The sequence below is a fragment of the Balearica regulorum genome, chromosome 15 (genome assembly GCF_011004875.1).
Source record: "Balearica regulorum gibbericeps isolate bBalReg1 chromosome 15, bBalReg1.pri, whole genome shotgun sequence".
In the NCBI taxonomy this organism is placed as follows: Eukaryota; Metazoa; Chordata; class Aves; order Gruiformes; family Gruidae; genus Balearica; species Balearica regulorum.
In genome coordinates, this window is record NC_046198.1 from 10,974,090 (window position 1) to 10,990,057 (window position 15,968).

General features: G+C 51.7%; 2 protein-coding genes across 7 annotated transcripts in view; one reads left to right on the forward strand and one right to left on the reverse strand.

The window, feature by feature from the left end:
• The first annotated feature begins 790 nt into the window (after window positions 1-790).
• On the forward strand, window positions 791-8,121 carry TNFRSF13B (TNF receptor superfamily member 13B). Its single transcript, XM_075767427.1, has 5 exons — window positions 791-917; window positions 3,117-3,257; window positions 4,358-4,474; window positions 5,128-5,379; window positions 6,324-8,121. The coding sequence occupies exons 1-5, from the start codon at window positions 791-793 to the stop codon at window positions 6,596-6,598; spliced, it is 912 nt and encodes a 303-aa protein (XP_075623542.1). The 3' UTR covers window positions 6,599-8,121.
• Window positions 8,122-12,511: 4,390 nt separating this feature from the next.
• Window positions 12,512-15,968, reverse strand: part of USP22 (ubiquitin specific peptidase 22) — a 112,079-nt gene continuing 108,622 nt past the window's right edge. For all 6 annotated transcript variants that reach the window (XM_075768096.1, XM_075768095.1, XM_075768098.1 and 3 more), the window contains 2 exons: window positions 15,331-15,480; window positions 12,512-13,476 (listed from right to left, as the gene is read on the reverse strand). In XM_075768096.1, coding sequence (XP_075624211.1) covers window positions 13,434-13,476; window positions 15,331-15,480 — 193 coding nt within the window. In that variant the 3' untranslated portion in view covers window positions 12,512-13,433. The remainder of the gene's footprint in view (window positions 13,477-15,330; window positions 15,481-15,968) is intronic.

The window sequence follows — 15,968 nt, forward strand, 5'->3', positions numbered from 1 at the left end:
TGCGCCTCCGCTGCCAGCAGAGAGGGCAGTGCCAGGCCCCGAGCCCAGCCAGGACCTCGGTTGCCCGCGCAGGGCAGCACAGGACAGCGCAGCCCTCCTGCAACCCTCCTGCCTCTGAGACACAGGCACACTACAGAAAAGCAGCGTTTAAAGCATCTTATTTGGGCCCACAAGATGTTCTAGGTGCCGTGAGCAGGAGACAGGCCAGTGGCATGGGCTGGCCATCCTGCAGACAGGGAAAGGATGGGTGCACAGAGCGATGCTGGGGCCCAGCCGGAGGCAGGGCAAGCTGCAGGTGAGGGTGACGGGCCCTTGGTGCCGTGCAGCGTTGGCCGTGACACAGAGCCCCAGCGACGGGGACTTGTTCCTCTCCACCTGCAGCCCCAGGCAGTGGCATCCCCTGTGGCTGCGCGGCCTCTTGCTCTGACATAGCTGTTCCTCCTTGGCAAAGCCCGGGAAAGCAATAACCCACAGGGTCGCCTACGGGCTCTCCTGGCCCAGGGTAAGCGTCTCTTCTCTTGCAAAACATCCTTCTCTGCAGAAGGAAACGTCCCGCAGCAGCCAGGCAATGCAAGGGCAGGTGCCGCAGAGCCCCCATCCCTGCAAGCCCCTCTGCAACGTGGCCGCCTGGCCCGGGACGCCCCTCCCCGCACCCGGCGACACACCGCCGCCCCGCAGGGTGCCCCCCTCCCCAGCCCCCGGCAGCCCAGGGCACCCAGCGAGCCAATGCAACGCGCTGTGCGTGTGACCAATTTGCATCGAAGGGATAAGGGGAAACCCCAGGAAACGCATGGCCCAGGCATTAATCAAATCTATCTCTAATAATAAACCTCCCGAGCCATGTGCAGGCTTGGGGCTGGAGCTCGCAGTGCAATGGCAGGAGCCGAGGGGGACTAGACGCCGCGGGAGAGTCAAACGTGAGTTACCCCATGGAGGGGCTGCGCGGGGAGATGAGGGTGAGGGGCTGGTCCGTGCCAGGGCTCGGGGCCACAGCGACGTTTCCAGAGTGCTGGCTGGGAGCAGAGGGTCTCCCCGGGCTCTCACTGGAGAAGCAGAGCCACCACAAAGGGCTTCCACCCTGCTGAAGACAGTCAGTGCCACGGGGCTAGAGATGAAATGGTCGCTTAACACTTTGGATGAGGGGTCCATAGGGGAGTTCGGGGTGCTGGTCCCTGGTGGGTGCAGAGGCAGAGTGGAAAATATCCTGGCTCTGCTGGAAAATGCACGGCTGCAAAGCCCGGCCACGCCATGCTGGGAGCACCACGCGTACTTTGAGGATCCCTGGGGAGGGGAGCTCAGCCATGGGGCAGGATTTTTCCTAGACAGGGTCAAACACCACCTTGGACCTGCCCTGGGAGCAGAGGGGAAGGACCTGCCCAGCCTGCAGCCCCCCCAGCTTAGGCACAGCCCCAAATCTCCATTTCCCATGCAGTTATCCCATGTGAAACCCCACTGCAGCTCAAGGACGGCCAGGCTTGCCGCCATCCCCAGGGCTCACTGCCGTCCCTCGGGGTCTCCTCTTTCTTCTCTTTGGGTACAAAATATCTTCAAAGAGCATCTGAGTGCACCGGCCTGAGCCTCACTCTGCCCTGGGGGATGCCTTCAGTCAGCTCAACAGAAAGTAATTATTTAATTTTGTAGCAATGTTAATTGAACAACTGGGACTATCAGGCCAGCATCCCCTGTGCAGAGTGGATTTATCCCTGAGAAGGGGAGGGTTTTACATGTGCTGCCCCAGGTAGGAGCCAATTCGCAGGAGAGGAAGCCCGTCCTCAGCCCCTCTGCAGGAAAGGTGCTGTGCGGGCAACGGCAGGACAGACGGACGTGCAAAGTGCGCGACTGCTGCACACTCCCAGGTCCTAGAGAGAGAGAGAGGAGAGATCCCCACCCGAGCACAGGGGGGTTTCTGTATAAAAATCAGAGTTTGGCTTTGCAATGGCTGGGGAGCAGCTGCCGGCCGAGGCAAGGTGCAGCCTTTGGGCATGGGGAGGCCAGCGCCGTGCTCCGGCATCGGGGAGTTTTAAACCTTTTGAGTCCTGTCAGCATTGGCAGGAAACAGCTGCGGCTCCCCAGCGCGACTCCGCAGAGGGATGCGGTTGCCCACGAACCCTCTCGGTCAGCAAACGGTGCATTTCCACGGTGGCCACTGCCGCGCTGGGTTAGCGCTTCCTGCAGTTGCTTGGTCGCGTTTGCCCCAGATGGCACAGCGCGGGGGCAGGTACTGCCGAGCAGTGGGGGATCAGCAGGGGCACGGCCAGGGACCGGGACCATCGCTTGGGTTGCCTCCAAGGCCAAACCCCGCGATGGCACAGGTAAGCCACAGAGATATGGGACATGCACCAATATTTCAGCTGCTAATAAGCAAATACTCATTAGCAAGCTAATTCTTAAAATTGTAAGTCGTTAGCTAGATTTTTGTGCCGCTGAGGGCTGCTGCCGGTGCCTTTGGCATCACATCCAGCCCACGCAGGCACCGGGTGCACTGAGGCGGGGGAGGATGGGACGAACAGCTCTGCCTGGGGACAAGAGCACGTCCACCTCCAGGCATCCCAGCTGGTGCTGGTTAAACCAGCGCCTAAAGCTCTCAGAGAGACGCCCCTCCTTCTGCTGCTTAGGGGAGTTTTACACATCAAAATCGAGTTTCATTATGATGCCAGAACACCAAAGGGAGATGTCAGAAATTACACACAGGATGGCATGAACCGCCCTGATGCCACAGAGGAATTCAGAAGTTTCCAGAATTAAAAATTGTTTCAGATGACGTTGCTAGTGGTCATTCTGGTTGCATTTCTGTTATTTTCAGAAAGGAATATAAATACAGGAGCAGTTCCTACTGCTTTTACTCCTGCAGGCAGTTGCGTGCATCTCCAGACCCTCAGGGCACAGCCCAGGGCCACCTATAAGCCAGGGTCCCCAGGGACCAGCACAGGACATGCTCATGGAGGGTTTTGGTTTGAAGGGATGGCTAAGCCTGAAGCAGATTTTGCCATATGCGCTTGCCCAAGCCTAGGGTCAGAGAGGGCTGGGGCGCAGCCGGGCACCCCCCTGCGAGGGGTCCCAGCCCTAGCAAAGGGACGAGGTGGCCACCCCATACCTACTCACCTCCCGTTCTGCAGCCATGGATGGGACGCACGTCAGGTGGGATGCCATGAACAACTGCACCGATCAGCAGTACTGGGACACCCTTGTCTGCCAGTGCATCCCCTGCAGCCTCGTATGCGGCCGGCCCACAGTGAGGAGGTGTGCTGCCCTGTGCGGTGAGTGCCGGGCGGCCGGTCGCGGGCAGCGCGGGGCCGTTGCCTGCGGGGCTGTCCTTGGACCGAGCAGGCAGCGATGGGGCAAAGCTGGGAGGGGAGATCAGGCCCTGGGATGAACCACAGGGCAGGCTCCAAGCCAGCTCAGCTTAACAGAGCTTCAAGCCAAAACCACTGGGGAACGTGACAGCTTCCCAGCGATGGGCTGGGTCTGGCAGCAGCTCAGCACAGACCAGGATCAGGTTGTCCATGTCTGTTCCTCTCCTTTCTGGGGTCACAGGGAGCCTTCCCAGAGCTGCATCGACACTCGTATTCCCCATAGGTGACACCCCACCCTCCAAAGGCAGGGCCTCGAGATACATCAGGTTCAGTTGATGTGGATAATTATAAACTCGGGCTGTATGTGTGTAATGCTGCACTGTGAGCCTTGCGCTGGGGCAAGCACCAAGGTGCAGTGATAACAGGTAAGGAAGAAGAAAGGAAACAGATGCACTTTGCACCCAAACCCTGCGCGTGGCCCCTTGCTCCCCCCCGCATCGAGCCGCAGTCTAGGACTGCTGCACCCTGTCCTGGGGCCAGGGACCCAGCCCTGCAGCAGGGCTGCACGTAGCAACAAGTCACGTCTCCCTGTTGAGGATAGGAGATGCTGCCCCCGGGGTCCCAAGTCAGTGCTCGGGCAGGTTTTGGTGTGTCCTGAAAAGCTGTGCAAGCCCCAGGGCGGCAGCAGCAGGTCCAAGAGCAGCAACCAGCAACTTGCTGCCGCGGGTGGGTACGGCTGCACGCGTCTGGCTGCGTACTGTCCCCTCCCTGTGCAGCTGACGGCAGATGCCTTTCCCCAGTATTCATCATACGGCCAAACAGCACCGCGAATCCCGTGGGTCTGTCACCCTGCCAGCCCTGGAGAGGTTGTCAACACTTACGGCAGCGTGCAGGTCTCGCCCTGTGTCCGTCGGAGCCGTGAGCTCGCTCAGAGCGGCCGTGGGCTTGTCCTCACACGAACCCAGGCACCGGGGGTGGTGGGAAGGCAGTGGTTTGGGAGCCTCATGCTCAAATGACAGGGGAGGAGGAATACTCAGGACACCGTGTTCATCTCCATCACACAGAGTCCATGGACTGTAACAGGAGAGCTGGCTTCTACTACGACGAGCTCCTGAAAAGATGCATCAACTGCACCACGGTCTGCGGGCAGCACCCGAAGCAATGTGCCCCATCCTGCGAATGTAAGGCTGCGTGTGAGGGCAGGCAGAGCGGGGATGTGGGGCAGGACCCCCCAGGGCTGGGCTGGAAGATGAGCCAGGGTATGGGAGCAAAGCTAAGGAAGGGGCAGCAACCCCCCTCTCTTTGTCCTGGAGGTTGTCTGTGTGCGCTGCCCTTTCACTGGGACCGGGGAAAAGCAAAGCAGAGAGGCTGTCTCTCTCCTGTTTTCTCCATCATACAACTGGCTGCTGGTTCTCCCTCCCCAGAGAGGGCAGCGAGCGCGTTTTCTCTTTTGCACATTGGTGTTTTACAGACCTGTCCTTCGGCTCTACCAGCCAGGGGCAGGATCAGCAGTTGCGTTTCCCACCTTGCAGAGCTGCCTCCAGCCCTCGGGGACGGGGAGTAGGAGGGGATGGGTTATTTTCCCTGAGATCTAAGTCCCACACTGGGGTTGAGAAGTGATCAGTGGAGAAGGGAGGGGGGTGGGAATGGGTCTCCTCTAACTTGCCATGGAAGAGAAATGCAAGCGAACAGAGGAGGTGCATAGCTGCTTTCAAATTCTTTCCAAGCAGAGTGCACGAGTGCCATTAGCAACAGCATTTCCCTGTCAAAGTCAACAGTGTGAAACTTGTAGTCGAGGGGTTTCTAAGCACACTCATCTCTGCCTGGCCCACAGCGGGTGCCTTGGTGGCCACCCCCCCTGCGCCAGCCGCCCTGGTCTCAGCCTCGCCGCCCGTGGCTGTGCTGGAGCAGAAGGTGTGTGTGGAGCAGGAGCCGTGGCTGGTGGTGTACCTGCTGCTGGGGCTCTGCCTCTGCGCCCTCATCTGCTCCCTGCTCCTGGGCTGGACCCACCTGCGGAGGAAGGGAGAAGTGGTCTCCTGCCAAGCCAGCGCTGGGACCTGCCACTGCGGGGAGGACTCCTCCAAAGGTGAGTGCTGGCTGCACTGGGGGGACTGGAAGAGGATGAGGAGCGTGCGGTGGGCAGGCTCCCAGGTACTGCTGGGAGGGCCAGAGAGCAGAGCCAGGTCATAAGAGGGGTAGGCAGAGAAAGCAAACGACACGCAACGCGGGTCAGTCGGAGCCCGGAAGAGGAGCAGGACGGAATGCCCGTGCCCGCATTCTCCATTGTAACTCCCTTCTCAGTCACTCTCTTGCAAAAATAAAAAGGTCTATCTACTGATGTATGTATATGCATACACATTTACATACGTACACCTCAAAGCCAGTCATGCTGGATGTCAAAAATCACAGAGAAAAAGCCCATGAGCCAGTGTGTGGCTTGGAGTCACTCTCCAGCAGAACTGTAATTCAAGCCATTCCCATCTGCTTTGGTCAAAGGACATGCTGGCACGGAATGTTCACTTTTAAGGGAGGCCGCCAGGTTCAAAGAGATTTACTGTGTGCTTTTTAATACCCCCAGTCTAACCTTCTCAGGTCTTGGATGACAGAGCAGAGCCCTTCGACAGCCCATAGAGCGTTGTGGGTCATGCTGCTGTGAGCAGCCAGCCTGGACGCTGCCGCACCATTCATTTGCATGTGCTACAAAACCAGCATTTAATGAAAAGCCTATTTACACGTAATGTTATAAATATTACAATTGCTTTAGTGCTAAACCTCCAGCCTTCCCGTCCAAGGCACTTTCCAGTTTCCCGCTCAGACTTCACCTCCCAGGGTTGGAGGACTAGGTGTGAGCACACAGGCGATGCGCCATGTACAACACAGTGCCACGGGCTTTACCAAAGTGGTGGGACACAGATGTCCTCTTCAGTTCCAGGATCAGCTCTTTATAGGGTCTAGTGCGGCACTGCAAAGAATTTCTTGGGCAAAAGGTGCCCCTAAAAACCCTTCAACTAATACAAAGTTTGTTTGCAGATCGTCTGGTGGAAGCGGGCAGTGTTGGTGACGGATCCACTGGCAGCAGGGTCCCAGAGCCAGTGGAAACCTGTGGCTTCTGCTTCCCTGGACACGGCTCTGCTGTACAAGAGAGCAAATCATGCCACGGCACCTCCTATCACATAGGGGAAAGAGCTGCTCCCTCTCACACCGGGATATGCAGCACGGGAAGTGCTGGGGCCATTCCCAGCCCTGACGATGGCCACTTCAAAATCATATGTTCTCCTTCACAAGAGAAGACGCTCACGGCGTGACTGTAGTGAATGTTCCTGCACAGGATCAGAAAGGAGGGATGCTCCCTCTGCCTCCAAAACACAGCTGCTTCACCCTCTCTTTCCAGTGACTGTAATGGCTTCTACCAGGACCGGTGGACCTGGCACAGTCTTTGCCCAAGGGCTGTAGGCTGCAGCCAGTACTGATTTCTTCCACTCGGGAAATGAAATCCTCATTATTCTTGGGCACTCACAGTGACAGAAGTCACTTCCCATTTAGCAACGTCTTCATCCTCCAACTCGACCTCTGCAGATTCCCCTGTGCGTCCCAGTCAGTGGAAGTGGGGCTTTTCATCCTGGTTCCACCATCAGCATCACTTTGCCTCTGCAAAGGGTGTTGAAGCAGAGCCAGGATCAGACTGTGGTGTCCACTGGTCCTCGTGGAGAGCACTCCTTTCCCACTACCAACACAAGCAGTCTACAAACAGAGCTGTAAGCATCTCAAACATGGACTCAGACCCAAGAAGTTACTCGTGGAAGTTATAACGACCACTGAATGCCACTGCCATGCACTCAGGAGTGGCACGTTTTCTGACTTTAACATAAATTTCTTTACAGGACAGAAAATTTAGCAGGACACCATGTGGAAAACTCCACCAGCAGCCTTTAACACTGCTTGGGAGGGGAGGACGGGTCATGGGCGACGGCAAGGCTTTGCCTTGTGACAGACACGATGCTGCATGGGAGGAGCTGGGACAGGCACCAAAATCCCCAATGCAATTGGATTTAAATGTGAAAACTCATCCAAGGCTGAGAACTTTCTAAAAGACTGGATTTATGTATGTCTGGTTTGGGTTACTCAAAATAGCTGGTAAAAGTGATGAACCAGCTAGAGATACAGCTGCTCTGAGGGAAGATTTTTATCTGACCTGGCTTTGAAAGCTACTATGGAAAAATATGGGTTTCAGCATGTAACTTGAAGTTCTCATTTTCACTAAAGGACAGTGTAGGAATTTTTTACTTGTTGAGAAATCACTCCGGGTAGGAGCTCATCCCCTCCAATTTCTCAAACTAGAGCTTCAGACTTGGAAGAATAAATATGAGTCAATATATGCACAAATTGGTGCTGGGAAAGTATACAGCTGGAGGAAGCATGAGCAGACTCTGTCCCCTCTATATTATGTATCTAAATGTCAGTGCTTTCTTATCACTAGCAAAGGCAACGCCTGAGGGGTGACTGTGACAAAGCCAGTGCCATGAGTGATGTCCGGTCACAAAGCAGAAAGGCATTGGGACCACATGAAACCCATTAGAACTAAAAAGTGCAAGAGATTGTTTAAGGGGAGGACTAAGAGCCTGCACATTGGTCCAACAGCTGGTATGTGGGACAAAGTTTTGCTGTCTTGAATTGCTCCAGAAACCAACCTAACAATTCTCCATCTCGTTGCCCTTGCATATTGCCTTTCACCTCTTCCCCCCGTTTAACAAAGTCCTTACCCCGCAGTAGCACAAGGGATGAGTTTTGTATTGTATTGAGGGGAGAAAATAAGCCTTTTCAAAACTGAGATCTCATTTTACTCAGATGGGTCTCCTAAACACGATGGGTGAGCCCTGAAGGCCACCACCCCACGGTGCGATGGGGAGAGCAAGGGCTTACCCATATGCACAGTGAACAAAACACCAGCCCCGGCCACGAGCAAGCTGCTGGCAGGGTACAGTGAGAGCAACAGCCTCCACCTGCTGGGCCTCCCCCAGACCTCCACTGCTGGGCCTCCCACCCTCTCTTGGCACCCATAGTCCATAGGCCTCTCACCCTTCATTCCTCCTCTACATCCCTCTCTCTCAACCCAAAGACCCTCTTGGCCTCGCACTTCCTCTTGGCCTCCCTCTCCCCCCTGGCATGTCTTCTCACCCAACCATCTCCCCTGGGGCCTCCTACACCATAGCATCATCTTCCACGGCCATAGCTCCTGTCCTTTCCCTCCTGTAGAATCTGCTCCAATGTCCTCTGGTCTCATGGCATCAGTTCCCATGGCCTCAGCTCCCATACTGTCTGAGCCCATGGTCCCAAATACCATGACATCATTAGCATCCCAATTCCTCTAAACCTCCCCAGAAGCCACCTTGGCTGACACACATGCTCAGCCTCAACTCTTCCTCAGCCTCCCACCCCATTTTGGACTCAACTCTGGCTCAACCTCAACTGTTCCTCAGACTACCACCCACTTTTGTCCTCCCACTCTCTTTTCGCCTCCAACCTTGCTCGGCCTCAACCCTTCCTCAGCCTCCCACCCCTGCTCGGCCTCAACTCCTCTTCAGCCTGCATCTTTGCTTAGCCTCATCTCTACCCCAGCTTCCCCCAGTCTGTTTCTGTTACAGCTCAGCCTTACTCTTTCTTGCTCTCTGCTCTTGTTCTGCCTTTCATCTCCTACAGCCTTTAGTCTCCCTGAGGCTCCACTCGCATTCCCACTCAGCCTCCGCTCCTGCTCATCCTCACACTCCTCTCCTGCCTCCCTCAGCCTTTTGCCCTGCTCCTGCCGGGCTCCTGTTCGTGCTCGCCCCCCCCAAAGCCTCTTGGCCTCTCCTCACCCCCCACTGCTGCTCAGTGTCCCACTCCCTCCATGGCCTCCTGCAGCATCATGTCCTCCACTCTCACTGGGCCTCCCGCTCCTGCCCAGCCTCCCCCCAAGCTTGATCTCCCCCTCGATCTCCCCAGCGCTGCAGGTTCTGCCTCTCTTCCTCTTCTTGGTCTTCCCCCACCCCAGCCTCTGCAGGGTGAAGGGGTTTTGCACTTACCCTGGGGCAGCACCAGTGGGTCCCCCCGGCAGCAGGGCTGGGAAAGCCCCCAGCCCCGTGCCCTCCTCTGCCTGAGCGCTTCCTGGCAAGGAAGGGGAATGAGGAGAAGGAAACTCCTCGTTAAGCAGACCCGGTGCCTCGTCACGCTGCCCCTTCCCAGCATGGAGCTCCTGTGGGCAGTGCTGGGGACACCTTCTTTAAAAACAGGATAGAAATAACTGAACCCATGCCACCAGTTTTGCAATAAGGGCATCTCTTGAGGATCAAGAGGCATCAATTATTCAAATGAGAAAGCTTTTAGGAAAGCATTTACGCCAGCGAGCACCAGGGCTCAGCCTGTGTGGCACTGGCAAGTGGCAGCTCCTGCTCCAGCCGGCCCAGGTGGCCACTTGCCTTCTCGCAGCGAGGCAGAGCCTGGGCTGGGCTGTCCCTCTCATCACCGCACGGCCCGGTGGCCCAGAACCTGGGGAAAATGCTTGTCAGAAGCAAAGTCCTTCATCCCCAATACGCAAGAGGGGAACACACAGGACACACACAGTTACCAGCGGGGAACGTGGAATTAAGGGCACTGACTTGGAGCAAGAACATCCACCTGAGGCGATGAATCAATTCTCATATTTCTGCTTTTGTTCAGGTTTTCGTTAGGCACCAGCATCGAGTAAAGCTTTATCTCGTCAAGTGGCTGAGGGACAAGAAAATATTATACCAAAAGCCACTTTCTGCCTATTTTTGTGCCCCACGTAGAGCCGTGTCCGTTGCTGGTAGATAACAGAATACCCACTCCAACGTGAGCCTGCATCACCGCACCAGTCCTTGTTTTCAGTCTTTTCTGCAGATGCTTCCTCGGAGCAGACCAAGCTGTGCTGATGTAAACCTGTACCTCAAAATAAACAAGCCAACCCCAAACTGCACCCCGAAACGAAGAGGGCAGCAGCTGAAGCGGCACAGTCATTATTCATGGAGGAGGCAGCCGCTCACTGCTGTCTGCCAGCACGTTAGGGAGGAATAACTTCATCAGCCATTCGTTAGCGTCTAGCTGCACAGCAAGGAGCTTTGCGGTCGGCATCTTCCTGAAGGTGACGTTAAGAGAGTTCTGCACAGAGAAACCTCCTGGTTCTGCAGGGAATAAACCCAGGACGAGCTGAGTGGCTGCTTCTGAGGAGATGCAGGGTAAGAGAAGGCTGTGTTTGAGAAAAGGCACGAGGAGGGGCAGCGCTGCTCGTGTGACAGCAGCTGCTCGTCCATTTTTATAGGAAGAGGGAAAATGCCTTCTCCTCCGCTAGCAACCTGCACTGATTTACTGTTGCTGGAAATAGAAACATGCCTGGTACGATTCGGGGAGAGGCATGGGGGGCGGTGGGTGGTGTGTGTATGGGGAGGGGGAAAAGAAAAGAGTAAGAGCTTTCAATACACCAGGAATTCTGTTTTTGAAACCAGAAACAGAGCACTAAAACCTACCTCGCTCTCCATCTCCCACGGAAAACCATCTGTGCTGGTGCAGTTGCACAGAGCACAGCCCTCTTCACCAGCCTTACAGGGGTGGGGGAAAAAATTAAGACTGATTTATATGGCTGGCATCGTCCCTAAACAATTTGTTTCTAAAGGATTAACGAAACAGACTGCATTAGCTCCGGTGGCCAAGCGCGTGCTAGTGGAAAACAGAATGCATTTGTTCAGGCTCCAGCATGAAAAAAAAGCAGCCAAAGGCTCAGACCTCGGCATCACAAAGCGAAAACCATCCGCCGCGCGGTGGCACTCCTCCTCCAGCAACAGGACAAGGTGGGGACGCCAACTGCAGCAGCCCTGGGAATAATGAAAGGCTGATTCTTGTCTTCCTCTGCAAGCTTGCTGCATTATTAAAAGGTAGCAGAAAGCGTCGTCAAGCATCTGCACGATACCGTGCCCAATTCGGGGAGGGAGGGGCCCCCCTTTCCTGTGGGTGCACCATTCATCTGCATTTCTCCAGCAATTTTTCATTTACGACAAGAACGCTCAGGTTAAATCTTGCAGCACCCAATTACAATTGAAAATTATTTCAAGCGTGACGATAGGGAAAGACAGGTTACAAACCCAGAGTACACCATCACTCCTGCAGCAACCGGGCTGCCGAGGTAACTCCCACCCTGTACAGTACATTTTCTATGTCTGATTTGCCATTCGAGGTGCTTCAATTAGTTGTCCCTTCTTCCTTCCCTGTTGCAAGCTGTCGCAGAAATCTCTTGATGTACAAAACTGCCTTGTACTCTTCCAGTTTGTGTACAGATCAAATGCAGTTCCACCGTCCTTTGGTTCAGCTGCTCTTGAAGATGCTGATTTAAAAACCAAACTAACTTGCTTCCCTCATTTTCCTCTTATTTCCTGTTTATCAGACCACTTTCCACCCCTGTCTCAGGCAGGTTAGACACCTGGGACTCATTGCTAGAGTACAGAATCTAAAAGGTTAGACCCATCCGTGTTTTTAACCACACTGGTAAGGTCGAAGAACGGCTGTCTGGATACATATGCAGAGCTTAATGGCCTTTTTGGTGTGGCTCTTGCACCAATTTTTCAGTGTCTAACTCTTACACGTAGCTCTCTCTAGGTTCCATAAGGGAGAGAGAACAAAGCTTTTTGCTCGTTTCAGCTGTATGTTCTGGCTGGTTTCTCTCACAGGCTGCGATCCAATCCGCAGCCCAGCCTCCTGAGAGCAAGATACAGCACACCAGCGGTTACCGCCGGTATCTCGACAAGCCAACGAGCTGCTGTAAAAGGCAGCGATGGAGGGGGAGAAAAGGAGCAAAACCGCGTTAGCGACAAAGCAGGAGTAAGCTGGTGCACCGAGTGCTGCAAGCTAAGGACACCGCTACTGAGGCTGTGATTCTGCAAGAAGAGGACGTGAGGAGTTAATACATGGGGGAGGATTCAAGGAACCAATACCAGCCTAGCACATACCAGCAAAATGTGTTGTTTACTTAAAAACCCGAGTGCACTGCAGAAGTGCTCAATAGCAGCAGATCTATCGCTCAGTGCTGCCCCCAGCAGCAACCGTTTCTAACAGATGGTGCATTTTTCAATACCGAGGTTCTTTCAAGTGTCATATATATATATACACACACACACACGCCTTTGGAAGGCAGCAGGGGAAAAACAAACCAAAACCAGCAACAACAAACCAAGCAATTTTGAGAAATTCGAACTTATTCACAAGATTTAAAAAAAGAACCAAGACCACTCTTACAGTATAAACACGCCAATTCATTCATTTTTACTGATGGTTGCATTTATGAATTTCATTCTTGTGAAAAAAGGGAATAAAAGGAAAAAAATTAAGAAAATAGCTATTTATAGAAAACAAAACAAAAAAGGGCTCAAACAGAAAAGAATCTGTGCTGATGCTTTTGATGAGCAGTCCGATGGCATTAAACATTACCTGTGCAAGCAGGCATGCTTGAAAACCTGTCTTAGTGCTGTAGCTTCAGTTCCACAATCCAGGATTTCTTTTATGGTTGTTGAAAAAAAAGAGCCTAATAGTTTCATACTGTATTTATTTAATAACTAAAATTCACAAATAAAAAGATACTTGCAAAGTCCTTTAGTTGTGTCATCCCCTCCTCCTCCACTCTACTGCTTTCAGACCCATATGCATAAAAAATGGGCTTGGATTTTTAATTTTAACTGTTATATGATTGGTCGTTGGAGCTGAAGCACCAAATGGAGAAGATGCTTTATGGAGATGAGGGTATAACCCCTTGCCTTCCCACACACATTTTGGAGGAACATAGGAGATGTACCAGTGCCCGGACTCCTCTGCTCCCATTTCCCCCACCCAGAGCATTCCTTTCATTTTATATTTCCTCTGTTAAGTGACTGACTGTAGCCTCTTTTTTTTTTCCCCCGTTCTGTCCTTGCGGGACCGCATACACGTTGGACATTGTTCATTTCTTACTCCGCCAGGCTTTGAGTCAGTGTCAAGTAGGTCCTGTTACAGCTCAGTGCTAGTTGTTTTGTAATGGGTCTTTTCATTTCAGGTAGGTTTGTGTGTCGATTCAGAAGGCTTGCTTATTTTCTTCCTTGTTTGTATCTCACAGGCTGCTGGATAAGGCTATTCATACTCCAGGAACTGTTTGTGATAGAACAGCAAATATCTGCAAGAAAGCAGAGGTACAGTTTCAGCTTTCTACTGTGCGTTGGAGCACATTAGTATTTCCATTGATGCGATCATAAAAAATGAGGACAATTAATTGTTTTTCTTTGCAATTTGAAGCAATTCCAGGGACATGCCAGTTCCCTGCAGTAACCATGGATGAGAAGGAGGGAAGCCAGCTGAAATAATTTTACCAGTGACTCAGGAAACTGAACAGTTGTACACCAGTCAATCCTCTTGTACAATCTATTTAGAACCTGAAAGCTCCAGAAGATTGAACCCTGCTATCGTGACACGAAATACAACTGAGGCGCTTTAAGATGCAACTGAGGCGCTTTAAGATGCAACTGTTCTTTTGGAGTCACGTTATCAAAGCATCAGACACTTTGGACTATTGCAACCTGCCATTTACTGTTACAGAAGCGAAACAAAGCACTAGGCGTGTGGGTGAAAACTCATGTGTCCCAATGAAATCCAACTCAAATATCTAATGTCTCAATCTGTACTCAAATCTGGTGGTTTAACAGGATGAAATTCTTCCTGTCCTTAATTACTTTATGCGTCCTACTACATAACAGAGCCCAGCCCTCGAGCAGTTCTGTGTCAGAGGGAAGCGGACTCATCTCTACATATTCTTTACACGCCACACACTGACAGGGTCACTGCATGACTCTTAAAATGTTTCAAAGCACTTCTGAGACCTTCCAATTACTATCATTCCATCCCACGCCCTGTGGACCTTCCCTTATACAACACAGATCTACTTAGTGTCAGCCTTTATCTGAACCAGGAAAAAAGGATCAGAACTCAAACCAGCCTTTAATGAGGTGGATGGGCAGCACTTGCGTTGCGTATCCTCTCCTCCTTGCCTATGGCAGTTTCTTCCAGACACACTCCATCTCAGGGCAAGAGCTAACCACTTGTTATTGAAGAAAAACAAACTCCTTTTTCTGCTGACCTCAAAAAGTTACTTTGTCAAATCATTTAACACTAAAAATCACACATTACAGGATAGATTTTTTTTTTTTTTACTTCCTGGTTGAAGTTCAAAAAAAAAAGTGAAAAAATGGGAGAGATATGTTAAAAAAATTATGAACTGAACATCTGTGCCTGCAGCAATCAACAGAAATGTCAGGAATAATTAAAACAAGAACAATACTGGCTTATTTTTCCATAGCTGAAAATGTAAAATGAAGACTTCAGATTCTAAGTTACCTTATTCTTGAAACACGTACCAGTCCCCAATGCTTCCCTCAAATGCAGAGCACCAAGCAAGATACTTCCCTTGCAAGCTACTGCTCTGCACTCCCAATACTCGTCTAATGCAAATATCTGAAACCACAATGTCAATCTGGAATCAATTTAAAGCCATGAGCTAAGAAATGGCTCATGTTCTATACCTGCCTCCCACATAGCCTTGCCACTCCAGTTCACAGTATTTTCTTAATGGCTTTTCTTCAAACCTTTTACACTCATAGTAATCCAAAGGTTCTGCAGACAAAGATGGGATTGTGTCATGGAGGGAAACACTTGGAACACCCCTGCTCCTGCACTGGATGATCGTATCACTTTGGTTTTCAGAGTCCCTTCCATTAGCAAGCAAGAGTTGGGATGTGAGCACCAGTTACAGACACTGCAGAGTCAGCTGACGTCCCTCGTCCTTCCCCTCTTCTTCCTTCAACAAATCCAGCATTATAAAGCAACATTCTAAAGCGCTGATACATACACAGAGACATTAGATATCCAAAGAGAGAAATTCAGTCTTCTTTATGATGAAAGGGTCTTTTAACTGAAAGTAAGGAAAACTCAAAGGTTGAAGTTTCCCTTCCTTTCCCCTTTCCAGTTCACAACTTACCCTTCACTGTCTAGCACATCCTTAATGCTAGCCTTGGTGATAATGGCATCATCACACTTGAACCACTGGTCCTTGTGCTGCCGGATGAAGCTGGTATAGTGCCCACTCTCCAAGGTTCCCTGGTGATTAACTACTGCAAACAAGGAATACCTGGTAGAGAAAAGAGTTAATGAGTAAAAAGATCAAAAGGGGCAAAACAAGTGACATTTTAGGCAAAAGCTTGTGTTCATAAACACATATGGCAATAGTAAAGGATCTGATCCATCAATATAACACCAGCTCTTAACATTAACTGGGAAGAGGGCATCCTTGCCGAGGGAAAAGATCCACATTTTTCTTTTTCTGTCTTGCTACTACTGCAACACTCCAGTCTGATGACAGCTGTCAGCTTTACCAATACTGGCTACCAAAGATTTTTCTTCTAAACTAAATCAATATTGATGCATTCCTGAGGAGGACTGCTGATTATCTAGCCTGGCCTTCTATTTCCCTGAATTAGTGAACCAGAAAAATGTATTTGAGGTATGGGGATAGGGAAGGAGGTAATCTTAAATATTTCTAGTGATAAATTGCTGTACTGATCAACTGTTCTGAATCTGGAAAGTCTGTACCTATTTTGAAATACTGAGTCTATTCAG